The sequence below is a fragment of the Diadema antillarum genome, unplaced genomic scaffold, assembly GCF_040938485.1.
Source record: "Diadema antillarum isolate AM-2024a unplaced genomic scaffold, OU_Dant_1.0 seq00001230_RagTag, whole genome shotgun sequence".
In the NCBI taxonomy this organism is placed as follows: domain Eukaryota; kingdom Metazoa; phylum Echinodermata; class Echinoidea; order Diadematoida; family Diadematidae; genus Diadema; species Diadema antillarum.
In genome coordinates, this window is record NW_027272018.1 from 1,015,940 (window position 1) to 1,040,954 (window position 25,015).

The 25,015-nt window shown below is 37.3% G+C and overlaps 1 protein-coding gene across 1 annotated transcript in view; it reads left to right on the forward strand.

Annotated features, from left to right (window-relative positions):
* Positions 1-334: 334 nt before the first annotated feature.
* Positions 335-25,015, forward strand: part of LOC139745039 (uncharacterized) — a 34,892-nt gene continuing 10,211 nt past the window's right edge. The window contains exon 1 of the mRNA XM_071655452.1: positions 335-1,134. Coding sequence (XP_071511553.1) covers positions 708-1,134 — 427 coding nt within the window. The 5' untranslated portion in view covers positions 335-707. The remainder of the gene's footprint in view (positions 1,135-25,015) is intronic.

Consider the following 25,015-nt stretch of genomic DNA (forward strand, 5'->3'; position numbering starts at 1 on the left):
ATGACCTCGCATTCACGCATCTATTGCAGGAACAGCGAAATCATAAAGAGATTAGTATGATTTGCATTGAATATACAAACGATTAGATAAGTGCACGTTCTCAACCAGCTCCTCAACGTTCGGCAGATATACACTGTATTATCACAGGCTCAGGCATAAAAACATTATTTGGCAAAACGTCTTCTTTGAAGACTACGAGGAACTACTCCAAACCAATCAGGACGTCTGAAGGGAGACGACGCACAGATCACGTCGAGAGGTTTTACTCTTTTTTTTTTCTTTTTCTTCTTCTTCGATAGCTAGCTGACCTCGGATAGGAATCCGGGGACCTTGCGTGGCTCGACCCCTATCTTGTTTAATAGTTCGACCCATCCGCCCGTCACACTGTCTCCGGCACCATCGCAACATTTTTTTCTCTCTCTCTTCTTTCTCGAACACTAATGGTCTGTTTTATCAGAATTTTAAGACCCCTGATAAGTGAAGGTAAATGTTTATTCGCAAGAAAACGTCCCGGCTTGGCTAGGAGAGATTGACGGGCGAATTTGATGGAAGCGGAATTGTTTCACTTCGAATAGGACGCCTAAGGATTTTCAGCTTAGTCCCGTGCCAGTGGTGGCTAGTTAGTTCTCAGTTTCGCTAGTCATTTATTCTGGGACCTTCGTCAGCAGACGCGACAGGCCAAAGTGAACCGCATATTCGGGGCAACCATGTCGTTCATGCAAACGTACCTGCCTCCCTGCGGACCGCCAATGTTTCAGGGTAATACCTCGTCTTTTTCCATGAAAAACATCCTAAATCTTGCGGAGCAGCAGCAACAGTACAGACTGGCCAGCTATCAAGCGCAAGGCATGCCGCTAGACCCATATTATCCGTACGGCATCCAGGACGAGTGCGCCGTTGTTCCGGATCACCATACGAGCATGCCACCGCAGCAAGCATGTGACTATCAGCCCCCTAGTAATGGCTACGCCGTTGCGTCCGGAGCCGCTTCTCTGGCGTCTAATTCCTCCGATGGCACGTCTGCGTCTGCCCCACAGAACGGAGTGCCGTGCACGTACCAGCCCAGCCCAGCGGGCGGGGAGATGAGTATCGCCCAGTCCGTCGACGAGACGCCTGCACCATCAACCACGCAAGGTATTAAAAGCTCTGATTTTAAACTTGTCGACCATGATACCTTTAAACGTTCGACCTGGCTCATAAGTAGGCCCTGTGTTGAAAATATAGAGTAAAAAAGGTCATGTATTTTCTCGGTTTAGACATAGTCGATACCGGTATCGCTGATCCACCAAGAGTATTGGTGTTTATGCACACCTGTGCATCTCCGTTCTCCTTGATTTGGTTTCTCCTTTACCCTCCCCCTTTTTCTCTCATACCTCCTGCCATGTACCGTAAACAATTTTAAGAGTTCACCTGTTACTCATAACCTAAATAAAAGAAAGGACCAATGTCTCTCTTGATCCTTCTGACATTGTCTTACCCTTATCAACAGCCACTTGTCCCTATTCTTGTTCTGCTCAAGGCGAGACAGAGCAACATGTTATCAATCACTTCATGTATACTTGAAAGACACTTATCTCTGAAGAACCTCCTTGTTCACGGCGGGCAAGTGTGCTCCTCCAGTCGGACGTCTCCTGCCGATTATTGATGCTCACTCTCGGCTAATTATTTTTACACGCTAATCGTCATAAAAGTGTCATTTATATTTCACCACGGAAGCTTTGAGCTCACCTTGAATCAGATAGCGATATTTTCATTGTCGGTGCATGCATTCAAGCTCATTACGTGTTGTTGCGGTGTGTCGGTAAAAACACACTTGCACTGGCTGTATAGAGACCCGTTTGATTTTTATCCTGGAGATTTGCGGGAAAGCACGCCCAGAACAAATTGGTGAGTGATGATAGGGCGTGGTTTTAGTTGTGTTTGGTGTAGTTTTTTTTTTTTTTGCATTTTTGTCTCCAGTGACAGCAACAATTAGGTAGGCCTACATCTGCAATCGATGATATTACATAGCAACACTATCCCATAGCCGATCAAATCAAAGCCAATAAATCACTTATTGTTACCATGGATTTGCAGAGTTACCATTACCAACAGATTGTAAAGTTACCATATGTTTTACGCAAGTTGCAACGGGGCCATCATGCAGATAGATCAGTTCCGTAAACGACGCTGCCCCGCAGTGATTGCACACAGGAAAGTAGAGCGACATTGCATACTATAATCATACGTGGAATCAATTCGGGGGAAACGATTCTGGAGACCGCTATCGTAAGCAGAGCTATATAGCTTTGATGGAGCCCCATCTTATACATTCAGATTACTAGTACTATATTATACGGTACATATGAAGAGTTTGATTGGAAAATGGATTAAGCGCCATTTGTAATCATTTAACAGTAAGTCCATCATCAGATTAAACGAAATAAAGCCTTTCCAGTGATACCTCACCTGTTACATAATAAGGAATATTTTTGAATTTATGATTGAGCATAAACCACATTTTCTTTGTGTGTTTTTATTTTTATTTTTAGCAGCTTTATACGAAAATATCTCAAATAAACAAGAATGGACTTAAATTGTTCTGCGATCAAAATTCTTCACATATTCCTATTTTGGAAAGGCGACAAATTATGAGAAGTTAATGTTTACATCTGTGTGCAGGCTCGCGTTGTATGTGTGGTTAATATGCAGTCAATATCATTGATTTTATGAGAGAGAGATAATAAGTACATTAGGTGTATAATATGTCTGTAAGTGTGACGTAAGTACCAGTTAGTGTAAATTTTGAATGTGCATGTTTTTGGTGTAAAGTTTACGCCTGTGTGGTATAGTTGCTCAATCGGAGACGATCCCTGGCCCAACTTCGGTCCAACAATAGAAAGCACATCCCTGCTTCATTGGTTGTTATCTTCTGACATTACATACTCCACGGAGAGAACAGCGATTTGATTCAGCCAAATTCATCATTTTGTTTTTCTCTCGATCTCGTCTTATTTCAGTGGGTTTGTTTTTCATGCATTCCGTTGTCTTGATCCTCTGCAATGACTTGCAACGATTGTGCCAATACTTTACATTCAGGGAATTTTAATGACATTAAGGTCAATAGCCGGTGAGGTAATCCTAACCATGCTCATGAGAATAGATTCAGTAATTATGATTACTCTTGCAAGTTAAATCATGTACAATGAAATGAAAACGCGAAAAACAAAATCAGGGCGTCAGACCAAACGAATTACATTACGGCGCCATTTATTTTGTATATTTAACGCGGGAATTTTCACATTTTATTTGTTAAGTTTTCTTGCAGCTAGCCAAATTCGAGTCATATACTCATATACTCATAGCTTCATTAATAGAACAATATTGACAATAAACAACTGAGGACATTGATTCATGTGCGTATGAATATTGTTACACTTTCGAACTGATATTAGGGAGCTATGTTTCATGATATTCTCTGTTTAGCGTTGGGGGATTTTTTTTTTCCTTTTAGGCACGAGAGAAAAATAATCTCTATATCGTTACAGTCATTATATCGTCATTGTGTTAGCACTGATTGAAATAATACTGACGCAGAAAAATAATCACGGATGCGACATAGGCGATGATTATTTTCATTACAGTATAGATGCCGAGACTAGATACTTATCAGGATCAATAATTGATAACTTTGAACGTCGTAGCGGGCTTAAACTATATGCCAGTCAACACACAAAGACAAATACAACTCTGAGCAGACGTTCACTGCTTTTCGGTCATTATTGCCGCCTTTACCATTTTGTTTGCATGATGCCATCTGAACTCAGATTTCATAAACTTTAACTGGTTTAATCGTCTTGTAAGTTGTATAGGGCTTAAGTATATAAACTACTCTATCAAAGCAGGTATGCTCCTGTCGAAGTGGTCAATCGTATTCATTGGTTGTTGTTGTTGTTGATTTTCACCAGGCTCAAATGATTTTCCAATGTTTTTATGAAATTTGAAGAAATGAATGATGTTAACGACAATCTATAGCGTCCATAACTCGGGGCCCTAATGTTAAAAGATTTAAGTGAACGTTGTATTACGGTACTTGGACAATCCCCCATGTAAAGTCCAATCATATGAATTATATCGTCATTTTTTTTTTCACTCCCCTGAAAGACACATATATAATTAGTTTAGAAAGTGTCGCAAGATGCCAACATTTTCAGAGGATGAATGGTGATTATATGTAGTGGTTAGTCATCAGCATTTTGACGGGACTGCATGCATGCGGTGTTGTTATTGAAACGCGCTGCGATTTATTCTTACATCAGAGAGGTGGGAGAGAGAGCCGCTCTTTCATTACACCAAATGAAGTGCGTGGTGCTGTTGTTGGTCAAGTTCCAGTAATAGTGCGATGGAGCTATAGCTCCATGCTAATAGCATTTGGTCAATAGAGAGTTTTGGTATTAGTGAAAGTGCGCTTGACACCTCTTAAGCCTGTAGTTGGACAGACGGAAAGATGTTACGAGTTCTAAAAAGGTATTGAAAATGTACTAGTACTTTGTTTGCAAAGATTCGATATCGCTTAACTTTATGATGCAACAAAAAATATGGACTGACGAACAACTTGGCTCATATTTCACAGCTTTAATAGACGTTGGCATGTACGACATGAATTTTCACATATTCCTGTTTCATGTCAAATTCGTCTCATGGCTCAAAACTGAAAGAAGAGCGTATTCATGTTAAAATCTTGAAGGACATTTTAAAGCGGTATTTTCTGCATTTAAGAACGTATGATAACGTCTGAGTGCTGTATGATCATCGTCGAATGTGCAAGAATCTGAAGAAAGTCAGACTACAGTTGTCTTTGTTTGTCTTGAAAAGAATTTAAAGGAGAGGATCAATCATGACTACCACAGTCATGATTGTTGACTACAAAAATGTATGTGTATCTGTAGTGCATCGGTTTTTGTGCACATTACTGTAATGGAGTACATTACCCCCTCGGCGGGCGCTACTTTCTGCCGGGACCATCTCGCCTCTCTCAGCCTAGTACTTCCCTCTCCCTGCCGAATCTACCAAACCATTGGTTACCTCTCTTATTTGCCATTTTGCAGATGAAACAAAACCACAGCTTAAGTGCTTCAAAACAGTTTTAAAATGTGAGTTAAGGATAGAAACAACCTATGTAAAAATCTTAATCAGTATGATCAGTGTTAGTATTGTTAGATATACAACATGACGTGAACAATAATCATAATAAAATTATTTCAGGAATAAACCGTCTACGGATATGGTTTATTGAGAAATGTAGCGGTATCTCCTTACATTGCGAAATTCTTATATTTGTTTGATAGATACTTTATTTTCTGCAAATCAATATACATAAGTTACATAATCATGAAAATGCAGGAAATATACAAAGTAAATTCAACGCAAAGTCGTTTGACTTGCATAAACCACGATACATATTAAGTACATAATCATGAACATGTAGGACATATGTAAAGTAAATTTAACACAGTCTTTTGACTTGCATAAACAACGATATGAAAGAAATTTAATATACAGTATGCATGTCTATGCAGCAGTGATTCAATAAGAATAACATTTATAGTTGAGAAACGATTATGCAGAGGGCCGCCATTATAAGCATTGCTTGAAAAGATGGCCGGCCCGAAGGATGTTTTGTGATATAACTGACCTACACATGTATTAAGTGTGATAACTCAAACATTATTTAAATCCGTGCTCCCAATGGTAAACACTACCTTTAACATGCTCCGATAGGCTCTTGATCGAGATCTAAGCCCTCCCCCTCCCCCATTTCGCCTATATAATTTCGTTAAAGCGTGTCACGCAGATTTCATAAATACAAACTATCTAAAAATAAGATGTAAAGCTTAGAAGGATATTTCGATAAAGAGCAAGTTAGATTTACATTTTGTTATGTGAACATCAGCTTATCTTAGTTCTGTGAGTCACTGTAACACCAACATATCACAACGATCATATGTCTGAACCTTCCGAAGAAAGATTGAAACTGAGAAAAGTTTATTGAATCAGAGTAGATGTTGATGGTCAATAATGATTATATTTCATTCAGTTGAATGCCATGTGCTATGTTTGATTCCATGAGCTATGTCCGTTATTAGCAATAAAATTGCAGAGTTTACTTTTATAGGGCGGATACAATCCTTTGTTTCGATCATTTGGCAATATTGATGCATATCATTTTGAAAAGGTATTGTAGAGAGAACATGTTCAATTCAATATATGAATCTGGATATATGAATATTATGTCAGCTTTGCGTTTAATATGAAAAGCATATAATAGCAAATCAATTGACAGCGATTCTGTACCAAAAACATACAAACAAGCAAAGCGACGAACGTGTATTTTGGGGGATATTCACATTAGATCACTTCATGGCGGACCTCTTGACTTGAAGAAAAACTGAAAGAATATAATATTGTAGAAACCATTATGAGTTCTCCAGTTTTGAGGAGACATGAGCACTCATGACCCTCCGAAGTTAGAGTGGGTATAACTGTAATTTTTACAACTTTTCTTCTCCAAAGTTTTCACCTAATTTGATAAAATGCCTTCACCTGTATGTCGTCTTCTTGCAGAAGACGTGAAGATTTTTTTTTTTTTTATCGGATGGTCAATTTGAAAATGCAGAAACAGTTGAAACTGGAAAGTAGATATAATTATTTAGAAGATTTCTCGCCACCGCAAAGATACGTCATCGCTTCTACAGTAATATAAACTGTCTGCTTGTTTTCTGTTCTATTTCAAAACGGTTAAAAAAACCCACTATCAGCCTCAGGGCTATTTTTCAGTGGGTTCGTATATCGGTTTACAACATAAAACGGCACTATAAGATAGAGTACAAAAAATAAAATTCACAACTAGAGAATGCACATATTAACAAAAAGAGAGAGATACAGAGGTTGACTAGAGTAAAGGAAGGACAGAAAAAAAGAGGATAAAAAGAGGAACGTGATTATTTGCAATATCATAGATCATGTTACGTGATATTTTGTGAATAAACAGAATTATAGTATATTTGAATGAAAGATTATTATTGTTTTATTATATATCTCAATTTACCTGATCGAAACGGAATTTAAAAGATAATGCAATCAATGTTTAACCAAAAAAAAAACATTCAACTGGGTTTCACATCTTAAATTGGAAGGTTATCGCAGATTTTTGACGCTACATACAATGTGCTATTTTCCTTGAAATTTGTGTTTGGCTTTGGTAAGGAAATTTTAGACTCGTTATTTCTCATTAAGTAATGTAATAGTTTTGTCCTTATTTTAGCACAGATCTTCTTTGGAACGAGTTTATTAAGTACTTTGAAGGACAATATAACCAAATCTTTCTCTAATTTCACATTCAGACAGTCTACATGTTATGTTTCATTCAGTAATTTTCGACAATACATGCCATTTACTTGTAAGATTATTCTCAGTGCCCTGTTTTGAACGATCTGGAGTTTCTGTGTGGGGGTGGAAATTTAATTCATGTGAAGTGACGTCTTCAAGAGAGTTATATAGCAAGAATTTGAAAGGCTTACTGAAGGTTATATGTGTTTGTTTATTTTCTTCACAGACATTTAGATTTTTATATTCTGAGTAATCTTAAGAGTGGCTTTAGTGGACCTCTCATTTTTTTCTCAACTGAAGCATAACTTTATAATTTTTGCCAGTGTGCATGCATATCTTTATCTGTATCATTTATTCTCTGCATGTATATGTTTATGATATAATTCCTGATTTATTCTGTGTTGTTTTGTTGGGAAAAGAAGAGTAAAAATAAATGAATTAAATTGAATTGAATTAAATTGAATTGAATAGAATTGAATTGAATTGAATTGAATTAAATTGAATTGAATTGAATTGAATTGAATTGAATTGAATTGAATTGAAAAGCACCTTAGAAACAAGTTTTTGATAACATAATAGATCAGTCACTTACATAACTATTATATTCTTTAAGGAGACCACATTACATGCACAAGCCGTATGAGAAAATATGGCTTGAGGCCGTGATATGAGACGTGATGACCAGGTGGACTGGTACTGTTGAGTCCTCTTTACTCGTTTGCATTCAAGGCAAAAGCGTCAGCTTCAATGTGTTTCTCTATGTCCCTCAGTAAATTCTATAATCAATCATAGATCTACATGTTTGTGAAATAATCATGTTTATTATCTTTTCCTTTTCTTTTCTTTTCTTTCCCTTCACTTCGTATGCCTCTTTTTGTAAGATGGCAAAATCAACGGCATTTATGCTTACTTAAACAATAGAGTTTATACAAACTATGCTCCATGCTGTATGTAATATTCGCTACTACAACCATTGCCGAAGTCCACGTGCTCGTTCAGTAAAAGCGACAAAAGCTGCTCACTTCCTGGTCACCATCCATTACAGGGGCCACAGAACATTTTGTTTTAGGGTGAATGGGGGCGCTGCGGAGCCAATAAGGAAGGGGCTCAAGGGTTAATGTAAAATGTACAATGTTACAGCACCCCCCCCCCCCCATCCTGCTTTGATGGGAAAATTCAACGGGTGGAACTGTAGGAGATTTTTTTTTGGGGGGGGGGGGGTGGGTGTCACCCCCAAACAAGCATATCAAAAGGATAATAGAAGCACAATGAAAAAGAAGTTACAATAAATCTTTACTTGGGTCATCTCCACAAGACGAGAAACGATCATTCACTCCTCCGCCACATCTTGCAAAAGCACAATTCGCTCATAATCATCTATAGACATGCATTCCCTGAAAGAGACAGTAGCATCTTGTCATTTCTCCCTCCTCAACACCATTCCTATTCTTCTGTCCTGTTCCCCGCTCCTTCTCGTTCTGTCTCTCAATTGCTGGACTGACAGCTGACAAATTGCATGATGGATACGAGTGATGGCGGGGTGGAAGTCTTCAACCGACAACCAGCTTGATTGCTCGACGAGCGTAAAAAACCCCGGCGGCTGCGACCACCGGCGACCCGCCTCTATTCGGTGCCATGTCTGGTCGTTGAGTGCGTGTCACCTAACCACTGCTTTAGTGATGCAGTGGTTGCGATCAAGCTTAGCTCATATATATATATACGACCATGATACGACGATCCTCTCCCCCATCATCACCCCTGCAATAAGAGTTACAGTACCATTGGTGAAAGCATGATCCCCCCCCCCCCCCCCTCCGAGTATGAGACTTTGGCATTTCTATATGAGAATCGTCTCATTAATCGGCACCATTAACGCACCTTGCTAAATCCAGGATCACCTATCCGGCTCCGCAACGTGCGCTGTACTCCCACAAACATTCTGTCATATCGTTCTGTTATTTGATAAATTGTGACTTAAGGGACGTATGTCCTCTTCTGTGCTTTTCTTCGGTAACCGATAGAACATTTTGAACTCTTGCCCATTATGATACGGAAACATGATACTCTGAAAAATAACAGTTCCACAGCAACGCGCTCCACAGCGAAGGACTCTCTGCAAAAACTAATTGCCTCGTCCCTTGAATTGAATTATTCCTGTCGACTGTTGGGTTAGTAATTCAGTAAGTAATACTTCTAATTGAAACTGGGTCCTGGTGGACTAGTTATTGCAATATTGGTGAAACGTTATCCTATCCATAAACGTGGTTTTGATTTCCTTGTATCCTGTATTAAGCTATACGATGCAAATGAAGTTGTATTCCCCCTCAATTTAAGTATACTACAAATCCTGTCACTGGGCAGGGTAATGTATGCAAACGTGTCTCTGTTTTTCAGCGACCAAATCACGGTTAGACCGGCTGAAGTCCTGTGATTTCCATGAAAGCCCGAAAGAAGTAAGCGATAGCCTCCTTCCGTCTTGCGCTGAGTCCTAGCACCCAGCCCACCATGCATGCGTTGATCCCTTTTGTTCCCCGCGAGCTACGCCTCACGCCGTTGCATATGCGTGGGTCTGCACACGCCGAACGTCTCCCCATAAAAAGCGCGCTCTTGAACACAAGTAGGTTGTATCGTTCACCGCTTAGTGCTTCATAAACAAATACTTCAAAAGTTATGAATGAGCCGCACGAGTGGACTATTTCCGAAACTTGCCGGGTTCCCACCCCCTCATTCAGTTGTTTTTTAAAGGTTAAACGTGCTGCTAATCACGCCTAACTGTAACGGCTGGCCTACGTGCCGAGTCCGAATTTCTCCCCGTGTTTTTCTTCATCCTTCACGCAACTTGTGCTGTTGACATATTACAGCATAATTCGATCCAACGCAGCATGGCACTCTTGTGAACAGATATAACTGATTTGTCACATTATTGTTGCACGACTAAAGGTAAAGAAATCCCGAGTAATCTAAAATAGTTTGGTTTCATGGGTAAAAGTCCAAGTGTTGTCAGTTTCTTCTTTCGTTTAACTGGATTTTAAATTCTATACATTGTCTTATAAGACAAAAGTCATTCATCACCTTCAAACCTTCAACAGCCAATTAAACTTCTGTCTCCACTGAGAAGAGAGAGGGCTTACAAGACTAAATCCACGATCTTCAAGTAAAATCAATCATTCACTCTCTAGGAGGCACTAATAAGTTCTGGGACCCGATCAGCAAGAACCGTGCTTTTGTCACACATGTTATAGAAACTCACCTTGTTTGCTATCTTTCTTTCTTCTTTTTCAATTTTTTCTTTATCTTTTTCCTTTAACCCTTTCCAGTCTTTTCCCCGTGAGCGTTGGACTGAAAGCAATGATAAACAGAACATGATTACGCCTGTCATCATTGTTCAGGCTTGATACCAAGAAATGGAAAATGTTGGACTAGTCCAGGACAACCAATGTAATATCCTATAGAACTTGTTTTGAAAGGTTTTGCGTTTTGGAGATTACGGCAATGTATAATAACCTATACACTCCCCATAGATATCATTTAGAAGTTCCGCTGAATATATATATATATATATATATATATATATATATATATATATATATGTATATATATATATACATATATATATATATTTGTCAAATACTAGTATAAAGTCAAATAAAAGTTATGACGTGAAGAAGTATAATCAGTACATTGAAAAGTACGTTTTGGCCAAGCATGAACATATTGACGAGAAATTCTTACAAGAATGTCTTTGTTTTTCTTTTTTGTTCGCTTGGCATATCAAGTACAGTAGACCTCGGATTGTTTACATGTGTTTATTTTAAGCACGAATGTCATCTATTTGAGTTTGTACATATCGTGAAGATTGTGTGTAGATCATTTCATTTTGTTTGTAGTGAGTCGGTATATATAATCACTTTGAAATCAAAGCAATAACTCTAGTTTGATTGGGTAGAGTATAGTGGAGTGGAACTTTTCTGTCCGGTGACATTGCGATCGATATGGAAGGTGATGGATGTGTTACGTTTGCGCCTGTTTGTGTCTGCTTCCACATGAACGATGCAACAGAGGACATGCAGTGTATCAGAAAGCGCGCAGCGTTACGCACGGAGACCTTTCTTATAAGAAGAGAGCAATTTGAAAAGTATACTTTATGCACGCACTGTTTCGGCAAACGAATTTTGCTTTTCGATTGACAAAAAACAGAGTCCTTTATCTTTGACGCTCATATATTTCCCTGAGCCCCTGTCCCCAGTAAACTGGTGCCCCACATCCGTGTGCATACCTGCATGGAATATTTCACTCTCGACAGCTTAAAGCCCTCTGATAAGCAGACCAACGGGCAATGATAAAAATGGGTGGTCTTCAGCAAACAACTGCCAGCAATATTAAAGGGACAATATGCTCTTTTTAAAAATAAAATCCTACCCATATTTCGTCAGATATTTGTTGATTTGTTTGGCTTTATTTCTGCATTTTTCATCATTTCGATTAAAAATTACATCATGAATAATATTTTTCTAAACATTTTCAATACAAAAAACATCATCAATAATATTTTTCAACATTACGGACGAGAGAATAATATACAGTGCAAACATAAGTTACAAATCTATTGTCAACGATGATAATCGACGCCAGATAAAAGGGAATGTCTATAAGGAGAAATATGCTTCAGACCATATATCGTAAGCGTGTGCTTGAAATGATAGTGGCCTGAGAAAGTGGTAGTGGGAAAAAGGGAATCTAAATTGAAGTATTTTGTCTTTCTTCTTCTTCCTGAAATAACTCCAGCAGCTTTCCAAGGTATTTGACGTGCCGGGGATGAACCGACATACAGTCTGTTCATGACTCCCATTACATTCATTAACTTTCACAATTAACGAGAATGATTCGGATACGAGAGACACGAATGTTCCCCCCCCCCCCCCTTGTGGCAGGTCGAGTGTAATAATGAAGGTTCTGTTATTTAGTGACGAATAATGTCCTCGGAAGTGATATTGATAGTCTCCATGAGAAGACGATGAAGTTAAAGCAACCAATATCCTCCTATCAATCAACTTAAGTAAGACCGAAACTTGGTGAACGATTTGGACGTTGTGGCCGTTCGGTTTGCACGTCATGTAATGAACATACGCATCTCATCTCATCTCATGCCATTGTGACGTATAGCCGAACCTCTGACTGTGATGGAAAAATATACTTTAGAGCACTTGTGGTATATGCAAGAAATGTATTTACGATGTGACTGATATTTCTGTAATTCTTCTTTTTAACACCTTATTGACAAAGTGAAAATGATTGCTCTCTTTTTTGGAACTCCCGGGTTATCCCATGATACGAGATTATGAGTAATTGATATTCTACATGGCAGGTACGAAGTAGATACCAAACGTGTCATCCCCATGTATTCCATGCATATAGTTTGTAAGTTTACAACATTTTTGTTCTAATGTCTGTTGTTGATTATTCTGTCTTGAGCTGGTACGTATGATTCAATTCGAATATTCTGTTCAAATTGATGATGTATAATATTGATGACACTTTTATCATGTGAAATGTATAAACAAACAAAGATGCTATAAAATCTGATAAAATCACATTCGCACTGGTTTTCAACTCGCTCACACCATTCCTTTTACAATGAATAGACTTTGTCAGGTGTCATCACAGATAAAGCGGGATTTTACCGATGCCATGTAAATATATTTTTACACAGTGTGTGATTGTTACAGGGAAGAGATGCAATTACATTCGACAAGTGTACAAGTGAATCTAATGAATGAAAATATTCCGCTCACGTCACACTTCTGTAAGAAGCAGGGGAGTTAAACAGGATTTAATTTTAGCTGGTTCGGATTTTGTTTTCTATTTTGTTTTCTTTTACCCTTTCACATCGTTTGACGCTTAGACTTTTGCTTTAAAATCACAATCGAGTCAGACATCAATCGGACCAAGCCTTTTCAGTCCTAGTGTGTGCCATACACGTGTATAAGAACCAGAAATGAGAGCTATACGCCTATCAAAAATAATGAATTCATGAAATAGGCGCTTATGACAATGACAATTATCGTTCTGCCGTAACGTTATAAGAAGTACCTTGAATGTTTTTGATTGTTTGTTTGTTTTGTCTGAATGTGATGGAACGCCAATGTTTCCATCCGTTTGGTTATGCTCTTTTCTATTCGTTGGAGTCACATTGACGTCGGAATGAAATTTCACTTCAGATCATCCCTTTTAGTTCGAATCATTGGTGCTGTTTTGTATCTTCTCCGTTGTTTCTTGCAGAGACTGTATGTCATTCTATCATGGCTAATATACATCAATTCAATTAAAATGTGGTCTCATTTTTGTCCACAGAACATAACATAAACTTCACTAATTTGTTTTTTTTTTTGAGGGGGGTCAAAAGGATAATGCGAATGGCACATTATGGGGAAAACAGTTTACAAAGACGGCGAGACATTATGATACGTCATTTTATAACGAAACATTATAAATCACCAATAGAACAGAATGATATTATGTATTGTACAAAACGAAATAAGAAGGAAACACTGGAAAGGTGATCCTTGTAATGTGTGGGCCCCTCTGCAGAAATGACTCTTTTACGAGCCATCCTATTACCATATCAAATAGTAAGGAAGGACCAATCTTTGAAATTCGCTTTGTGATTTACAATTTTTTTTCCCACATCACACAGTCACATTCATGGAAAATGTTCGAGAAATAAATTGTCTGACTTTGGTGTTTTCAGCATTGCATATCGTAACCCCTCTCTTGTCACCATCCCCCTCCCACACCCCTACCCGCTGTCCTCGTATTGAAAAAGCTTGAAAAGGTCGTAGTGTATACTATAAGCACTGTCACCTGCAGCGAAGGTTACAGCTTTCCGATGCTTCGAGGCAATAACATGTTTATCTTGGATGACGCCACCGCTATTCAAGGATCACACTCCGGTGTGTGTACCAGCGTTCCGTCTTGTCTCCGGACGGTGTACAACTACACAAGTCTCGAAACGACTTGCGAGCACGTCACGAGACACTCGGATTGCTCGCTCGTTGAACGCCGCCGTGCTTGTGCATCAGGCGCTCATCTGTAATCTAGACTGTATCTGGAGTTTTGATAATCATGTTATCAGCAAGAAGCAGAACGCCTAATGAATTTTTATCATATTCGCGTCAAATATGTTTATTAGGGCGTTACCGGACACCATAAGACAAGCCTTGGAAGACGCTATCGCTGTTTATCGGGGGGGGGGGGGGGGGGGGGGTTCTCTCGCTCTCCTGCGTATGGCTTTAAAAAGTTTCCACGCAACCGAACCCACAACTTTTCTTCATTCGTAATTTTGTAGAAGATATCTACTTCCACTGTCTCCATTCCTTTTTAGAGCAGTCAGTTCCATGATTTAATTTGTGGAAGATCGTAATGACGGTATTTCTTTTAAATGTGTGTGTGTGTCTTTTTTTTTGGGGGGGGGATGGGGGAGGTAAAAATCTTTGCAATGGATGCCAAAAATGCCTTCAAATCTTAGTCAGGTTTGTCAAAATATTTGCATTTTTATGTGCTGTGTTTAGAACTTTCCTATTACGTAATTCCTTTTTTCTGTAGGTTGAATGTTCCTTTTTAATGTTTGTGAATGTCACAAAAGATCAATCCACATCGTATTACTTTCAGTTGAAGAAGGTTTGATGTGCTGTTCAGCAGAGAAAATGATTAGAGAGTTCTGCGGAAAATGACTGATTGTGAAGCGATCGACCAACATTGTGCCCATGACGAAGTCCACGCTATGCTTTGAGGTAAAGCTACTCTCATTGTTTGCGTCATAAAAAAGTGACGAAGTGGATGGTAAAACTATTGGACGCCTAAGTCTAACTAACCTCCCATGAATACTTAGAGAGATATAAATTCAAAGTCAAAGTCATATAAGTCTTTATGTTGCTTTCCCCCTCCCAATACGTGCTTTAAACCAAGACCAGAGCTTTGTATGACAGTAAATAGCCATTAGTCACCAGAACGATCTGCCCACCACCATTATCATTGAGAGTAAAATTTGTAAACTTCACTGCACACTGCTATTTTTTTCGCATGAAATTCTTCGAAAATGCCTCTTGGTGACTTTCAACAACTCTCCTCGACTCGCGGCCTCAAACACTGACAAGGCGAGTGCTGCTTTCTGTGCCTTTGCAATGTCTTTCTTCAGTTGTTTTTCACTGTCTTTGATATTTACTTATTCAATTGCATCCAAGATTTGAAGAAAAGATAGGAAACAAAGCATTCATTGAAGTTGTGTTGAAATCTATGCTTGTTGTCGTTTGTTTTTCATTCGAATACATGACACAACGAAAAATGCACTAAAACGTTATAGAAAAATAATCATGAGATCTTTAAAGACCAAAGGAGCGGATAATCGGAGGCTGGTTTGGTAATGTCCGCGTCACCCCATTGTATTTTCATATACGTTTATGTCCGATGTCTTTATAATTACCGATCATCTGAATATAGATTTAAAAAGATGGAAATTGCACCATGACTTTACCAGTAGCCATCGAACCTATTGGTCTTAGGAGATTCTTGGTTATCGTAAGGACTCGGTCGAGTATGTATATAGATTCTTATTTTGTGTCCGACTTCACTAAAGCTGCCACTGTTTTGTTTGATTAATTTCACCGCAACACCGCAACTATTAACGATTAAAGTCAACTTGGAAATGATGTATAGCATCACACTTCCAGAAGCGATCTTGGCATCGGGGTCAACGTCTCTTGTGAACGTGGTAGAACCATCATCATGTGTACGGAAACGATCCCACTTCAAGGGGAATTCCGGACCAGTTAAAAGTTAGTCTGATAAGAAAGAGTAAAATTTTATATGCATATTACACAGGGAAAATTTGATCAAAATCGGATAAAGATTAAGGAACTTACGAAATTATCAATTTTCGGTAATTTTCACCAAACCGTTCTTGAACAATCAATATGTATAATTATGTAAAGGAGAAAGTTGACGATGTCGTCGCCCATACTTGCCAGACAATGTATGCATAAAATCGTGAAATTTCCCATTTTTGTATTTTGTGTGTGTGTCTTTGTTCAAGAGCAATTCTTCCCTAGTCTCAAATAATACTTTATGTGACTGACCACACTTGAAGTTATTAAGCCAGAAATAACATCGTGTTCAACACTTTTATAGCAGAAAATTTTAATTTCCTTGGGCTTTTTTGTACACAATCAATAGAATATTACGACTCTGGGTAATGACATCATCACCTCACCAATTTGTATATTCATATCAACTGTTTCACAATTTCATAATTTCCTTTTATATCCGATTTTAATAAGATCGTCACTGTCGTGCTTGTCGGATTAACTTATAACTGATCCGAAATTTTTCTTTAAAAACCGAGAAGTTTTCCCAAACATATACATACGGCTTTCAGTGAATGCAAAAAAAAAAAGAAAATAAAAATAAAAAGACTAATGATACGGAAGAAGTTTAAGGAGAGTCGGACGATTCGTTCAAAAATTTTTTTTTCTTAAAGTTATGATTATTCCATGGGCCGCTCTCACAAGATAAGCAGTCTACACATTTTTGTCTGCCACATTTAAGTTCACCTTAATCATAAAAGACACACACACACACACACACACACACGCTATTCAATTGTATGAAAACAAATTCACTCTATTTTATACTTCAATGCAAATGCACTTTACGTCGACATACCATTCTCCATGCCCTCTGGCGGGGCTGGGTCAAGCGTTCTTTCGATCTGTGATATCGATGACGCAGAACTTTAACATTAAATAAGATTATAACGCAATTATTTAGTTTGCAGCAAATCCATATAACCCCAACTCCTGCCTCATTTACACCACACCATTATTAAATCGTTACAACTCTAAAAACGATATGATTACTTCGAAGAAGGGCAATTTTTAAGTTAGTTGCACTAAAAACAAATCATTCATTGATTAGAATGATACGCATTACCCGCTTCTCTAAGAATGAGACCCACCACTGGCTGTCGGGCGGAAGCTCGGTAGTCCAGTGAGATATGACGCCTGTCTATAGTGATCAGGAGATTGTCGGTTCGATTCCAACCCGCGTATTAATGCATGAGCAAGATCTTTTTTTGAATCATTACCACTACTAAAACACTGAATACTAGTACTCAGTGCTTATTTTCGTCCTTTAAGGGCAATTTGTTAATCAGTTGCAATAAAAAGATTCCCAGAATACAATTTCTTCTTTTTGAATCTATCTCATGACAGAAACTTTAGCGAAGATATATTCGAGTATAAGTGAATAGTATAGAGGTTGTCATCATCTCCGTATTTTAATTTTTGCGCTTTGACCATTGCAATATATAATTTTTTTTTTTTTTTTTTTTTTTGCAGGAGGAGAGGATGAAAAATAAAAAACTAAGTCCCTTACTCTCTTTTTCTGGCTAGTGTTGAACATTCATCGCTTGTTTAATTGATTCAAATTTAATGTTTCATGAATTCTGTGTCAACATGATGTGGATTGTCACTTGTAGAGTGCCATCGTAGAGGTATCAGGACTGAGTGCTACAGAATTATAAAGGGTTCACCAAAATCAAACCTAAGATGAGAAAGAATAAGATTTGGGTTACTTTCTAATCGACCTAAAATTGATGATATTCTTGTGTTCGTACCAATAGAATACTATTGTAAACTTCGACATTCAGTGAATTTCTTATTTCGTTTGAATATCCAGTCATGGCGAAACTTCATCAAAATGCTTATACTTCTTTTAACGGTATCTTGCACAAGAAATGTAATTGATCTCTGCTAAACCTGAATAGTCATTCTTGAGTTCACTTAAACATATGATTTGATAAGATATAACGAATAGTGCCATTCGTTTAGTTAGGTAACATATTCACCTACGCTAATACTTTTTAAATTCATAATTTTCACCATAGATAAGAAAGATGTCATATGAAACTCAACAAAGGATGAATAGAACAAAGGACGTTAGAGAATAGACCAACTGATAGAGACAAATTAAAGTTGGGGTATGTTTCAGCAAAAACAGTCAGATAAATCTATACTTTCGATGATGTTGTCTCATAAAATATAATGTAGTTTTATTGAAATTGTAACTTTTCTGTAAATCTCAAACTCTTTTTTGTTTTGTTTTGTAGACACTGTTGTCTCGTTGTCTATTTGCGTGGTTTTTTTTAATGATTTATTCGACACTGATAAAATGTAAGTGATATCTGCAGCCGAAAATGGACAAATGATAATCAAAATGATGTCTGATGAAGTATATTTCGGTTATTTGAATTCTTTTAATTGTTCAATTAATTTCGAGCAGTTTTAACTATCCATAGAGACAGCTGTTTCGTCAAGTATTAACATCGCAAAGGACATGTAGTGGTATAGATATAATCAAAATCGTAAGAAGTTTTTTTTTTTTTTTTCCTGGATGTTTGTTGTCATCAAGCGTCTATGAGTTGAATTTCGGTATGTTACTCCTGTTCATACAGTCATACGTCCCTCTATTTTCTTGTCTTTTTTTCAGGCGTTAAAATATTACCTTTTCCCCACAACTATCATCTGTTTCTCTTGGCATGATTCTGCCGAAGATCGCTGTCTCCGTTGTGAGTTTTTTGTCTGCTATTTTGTCTTCTGTTTGTCAGTCTTGTCCATCCCGTTTTGTCCTGTACAGCCTTTTCTTCAGTAGCTGTTTTGTTGTCTGGTCTTGTTTCATGTCTGTTCGCGTCTATGAAAGTGTATTTATCTGTTAATCTAATATTCAGTGGGCTTCCAGACTTCTTTCTCTTCTTTTCATTTTTTTTTTTGGGTATTTACGATGCTTTAGTTTATCTTTCCAGAGGGTCCACATTCTACAAGCTCTGTCTTTTTAGTGGGTCCCTCCATTTCGTGCACTTTAAGCGACGGTATACATGTACTTCACTTTTTTACTATACAGTGTATAATTACTATAGGTCCTCAATTGTTGTACAGTCTTTTCATTTCACAATGTTCTGTTTTCCTTATTCTCTGTCATCAAAGGAAGTGAAACATATATGTTTTTGACGAAAAATGAATTAAACTTTGAATTGAATTGACCTGAATTGAATTGAATATCAAAATACGGTTACTAAAGTAGTACATACAAATAATTTATACTATTTACAATAACTACAAAAAGCAAAGATTAATGTAATTTTATCAGGCAAAGTAATAGATAAAACAAGAAAGTAAGATCGCAACAAAATTGATCATATGAATATGAACAATAAAGAAATAGAAAAATGCCTCTGATTGAACCTAATTTAGCTTCACAGATGTAATGTGATAATTTACATTTTCTTTTAATTGTAATCGCGTCCTTTACCCAAACATTTATAAATAATACAATACTAAGTGAACTTATCAAAATTGTTATATCATTTTAACCTAAGACTTCAACTTGATATCATGGATTTAGTATGAAATTACTCAATCAGATAGATTGTATCTCCTTTAGAATAGAATTATATTCAACACGTCTTATCGCAAGGAATATGTAATTGCTAAAGATTGCAAAAGTGATACCAATATATTAAAAAACCCCGCATGTAACAAATTATCAGTCTTTCTCATTATTGCCATCTGTTTCAAGATTGTAAATAGAAAAGATTATTATTATTTGATGTACCAAATAAAACGATAAATATTTTCAAATGGCCAGCAATTTTTTTTTTCGAATTTTGGAATTGTTTTTTATAGATATGGATAGCTGATAGACTCTGTTATCACATATGATAGACACCAAAAAGTCAAAAATGCTTCATGCTTGATCGAGCAATGCCCACTTTCGTAAAGGGCGTGAAATTCATTGGTTGCGCAGGAATTTGCTATGCACCTTGGGTGAAGTGAAAGTTTGTGCGGGGTGAGTATGTGTGTTTGTGTGTGACGCGTCACAAATCTGGGAGGTGTATTTTATTGTTATGGGCCCATCGCTAGGTACTTTGCTTCACTCCATTCACCCCACATTTCCTGGCCAAAAACTCCACCATTTTCTTGTGCGGTCACTCGCAGGTACACACAAGTCTATGCTACGCCATCGGCACCAGCCAAGTTAATAGTGAATACTTTTCCTGGCCTTTACAGTACTCACCCAATTTAAGCATGAAATATAATATTTGGACGTTTTGGCGCTTGTGAGTAGAGAGACCTTCAGCTAACCATATACATTGCATTTAAAAAAAAAAATCCAAAGAATTCACTTTTTGTGGAGAGGTTTATTGAAAAGTATCAGTTTTTATAGTACACCCTGTATATTAATCCCAGTTTAGTTTAGGAAGACTTGCTCAACTGATTTTGCCGTTGGGCAGCTGAAAAAGGTACAAAAAGAGCATGGTATTCCCATGTTATAAATTGAAGAAATGTCTTTGATACCTTTGATCATGAAAAAAAAAATCTTCTTTATGTATCAGATACTTATTCTTTGTAAAAAAAAAAAGTTACTCATATGACAAGTATTAATTTGTATGTATACAAGGTATATTTAGTTTTATTTTGTTTGCGGATGACACTTCTGTTTTAGTTTCTCAAAAGAGTCATCATAACCTTTATACTCCGAAAATGAATTCAAAATTCCAGAGGTTATTATCTTGGTTTAAATGCATCAAATTATATCTGAATATTGGTAAGCAATTTTCATGTAGCCTATTTCGAAACTAGGCACTCCAATGTTAATACATACATTAATTACGATGGTACTTGTGCTGCAATCTCATGTGGGGACATTGTGGTTAATCCAAATTGAGAAGTATTTAATTCTAGAAAAGAAGGCAGCAAGAATTTGTATAAATTCGATAACACATACTGATCCTTTATTTCATCAATTTATAGTTCTCTAACTAGATGATATCAATGTTTTTCAAACAGCAACATTTTACATGTGTATGTATACAAAAAAAAATTACCTCAACATGTAGAAAATTATTCATTTATATCTATAGAATGAAAACCCGTACCTGCAATAACATTGTACTATTAAGTGACCGAAGGATCTATAACGTATTGGCTCTCAAATCCTTACGATATAATGAATCTGATGTATGGAATTCTCCCCCTCATCATCGGAAGCAATTCACATTCTTCTTAAAACTTTTATATAGCAAAGCTAAAAATGATAGATAAATATTGTTCTTTAGATGAATGATCATATATATATATATATAGAGAGAGAGAGAGAGAGAGAGAGAGAGCGAGAGAGAGAGAGAGAGAGAGAGAGAGAATTCACGTATTGGCTCCACGAAGAAATGAAGAAATAAACTGGTAATGCATTTTTTTGCCAATAAAGAATGAGTTTATTCGACTCAAATTTTTAGCGGCCTCCGCCTTCTTCAGGAGTCTTGACAATGACTCATTGTCAATGACTCATTGTCATTGTCAAGACTCCTGAAGAAGGCGGAGGCCGCTGAAAATTTGAGTCGAATAAACTCATTCTTTATTGGCAAAAAAAAAAAAGATGCATCACCAGTTTATTTCTTCATATATATATATATATACGTAATAACGTAGTTCTGCTAATTTATGATACCTTTAAGTATAATCACATATTTTGAAGTAAAATCAAACGAATATGCCATTGGTGATTCCTCCCTCACCCTCCTGCACTTCCACCCCCCCCCCCCCCCCCCCCCCCTCATGAGTAAATCTTTGAGAATAGCTCTATGATCGTTTTGAAAAGGCTGTCATATCATCAAGTATCATTACATAATGTTTATCGTGATTGATATTACAAATATCCTGTACATACTTATGCATTATATATAATTTCTTTGTTTATTTGATGGAAGTGAAAATAAATTTGAATCTTGAATCTTGAAAAAGAAGGGAAAATGCAACACTTTACAATATCTTTTTTATTCAAGTAATTTCACAATTCACAATTTCTTAATTGGTGTCATTATCGTCATCCCATTGTCATTATCCACTTGATGATAATTGCCATAGTTCATCTCATTTTTATAATGATTACTTTTGTTTTATTTTTGATTTGATTTGATTTGATTTGATTTGATTTATTTCTGCTTAATTCCGTTACATCAGATATGATTGTGTACAAATCATTTATGAGAAAGAGTATAACGACACATAGTTTTTAGTACAAAACAAAACAATACAAACAGTTTAGGGAACTTAAACAGAAGGGTCTCTTTTACTTCACTTTTGACTTTTATCACTGATGTGGCGGTTATAATTATAGTGTCTGTAATCACATTGTATAAGAAGAAATAATATCATATTCCGTCGAATGACAATTTCTTGTCCTGACTGGCTTATAGCTTCTTATACCAGTACTGCAGAACTCTATATGACCTCTTGTGCGAACTTATTTCTTTGCTTGTTTGTTGGTTTGTGTGAATCTACCCAGAATTGTCGCTAACCTCATTATATTGTATGTATGATTATCATCGTCATATTTGCTATCACATACTCATCCATAACCATGTATTTGCAGCTTTGCACGCAAAGTGACAAAGGACAAAATCGCCAAGTTTTAAAAGGATATACGATAGCTTCTAGGTCTTCCTAAAAGAGGCTCCCTGAATGATTAGATATCTCCTTTTGTCATGACAAAAGAAAACAAAACTCTTCCTGATTTGGAGTTCTTATCGCCTGTTCTATCTTGCATCAAAAGTTCCTCCTCCAATGATTGGTTGGAAGAGCTTCTGATCACATTTATTTTCCAACTATTTCAGAGTGTTGGCTTGTTTAACACTCCATGCTACGCTATTTGAAAAATGACGTCACTTTTTCATGACGCCATTTTCCATATAGTAGTACAGATACACTATTTGTGAAATGATGTCAGAAAGCGATTGTGCCATGCTTCAATCGTACGGTCCTGCGCAGGATCCTTGCACAACATTACACCCACCAGGATCCCTGCACAACATCACACCCACCATACGACTTTTCGCCTCCTTCTTGTGTTTAATTTTTCAATCTGAAATATTGAAATATGAAAACAAATATACTCTGCCTAATGTCGCGTTTCTGGTTAAGACTTTGATGGGTCTCGGTGCCTTCAATAGTACTATTTTGAGTCACCTCTGCCCATAGTTTTAACCAATAACCCTCAAGGCAGAGCATACTATAATCATGATAATCATAAGATAATCTTATCCTCAATACCCTCAATACCCTTCGGAGCCTTCCTGATTTTGATAATTGAATGTTTGCCGCCCTAGCTTGATTTATTCATGTGTTGATGAAAGTTCTCCCACCATTCACGGATACACCTGGAATAGCTGCCTAAATAGTCACACCCGGATTGCCCGATTCAGTCACCATTGACCGTGGACACGATTAGCACGAGATTTATCATCGTGCATGCATGTACAATGTAGCCATGCCCGTTGCAACTGCGCGGTTCGTGTTTATTACCGATATTCCGTTTGTGGGATTTCTTTACTCTGATCGTCATTCTTATCATAGCCCTTCCATTTTTACTCTATGAGGTAAATTGCATTTATTTATACTACAATGAATGTGTACTTTTATGTGCGTTTAAAAATAAGTAAGCTAAGTAAGGATGATATAGGCCTATATACTAGTATGCACTATACGCAAGTGATTATAGGCCTCATGCATGTATACATGCACAGTGTATATATAAGATATGTAATAATGCACTGTATATCACTGCCTGTATGTTAGTTACCGTGTATTTCGTGTTACATAGAGTGCGACGTTGCGTGACTTTGCTATACATTGAATGTTGGAAATTTTGCATATTCATATTCACTTCCAAGTATGTTACAGCAAAGAAATCTGTAAAGGATGTTAAGAGAATCTAAGTCGTAACCTGGGAATATGGGGGTACTGCGGTCGACCGTGAACAAAGGCGACCCTGTATTTATTTCATTCACCAACTTTCGATTTTGAGCTGTGTTTGAACAGGCTACATCAGGAAGTAGTTGCTCTGAATTGAAGTTTCCCAACAAAAATAATAATCGCGGCTGAAGATATCGCACACGAACACAATGATTGCAGTCGTTTGCTTAGGTCTTTCACTCTAACCATGGACGTTGTGGAGCAGTTGACAATACATTACTTATAAATATAATCCATGATTGAAAAAAAAGGTGTTCAAGAGAATTACATCATCGCTGTTATCATTACTTAAATCTGTGAGAGTGAAGCGTGAAATAAGGAGAAGTGTGGATGTTCTGCAGGTGGCAGCTTTCGCCCAAAAACTTTTGCTTACTTTATACGAACTGAAACTTAGTATGTCAGTAAAGAGCAGAAATTGAGAATAGGGGTAAAGCTTACCCCTCCCGCTCCTACCAGAGAAGCCCCTGTGATGCTAACTTCCGTCACGAGCCAAATCAATGATGGCGAGTGGGTTTGGTGATTTACAAACTGTGTATACTGAAAAAAAAAGGACAAAAGGGAAAAAATATTTTAATCACCGGACAACGAACTTTCCATGCGTTGCGCTGATGGTTCTTCTTGTCTTCGTTTTTTGTTTTTTTTTTTCGTTTTCGTGTGTGTTTTTCTGTGTCTCTTTGTGTGTATCTATCTGTGTCTGTGTGTCACCCTCGATCTGATTCGCCACAAACGCGTTGAGACTTTGTTCAGGAAAGTCAAAGTTCTGTCTCTCATCCTCGCTGTAGCGACTT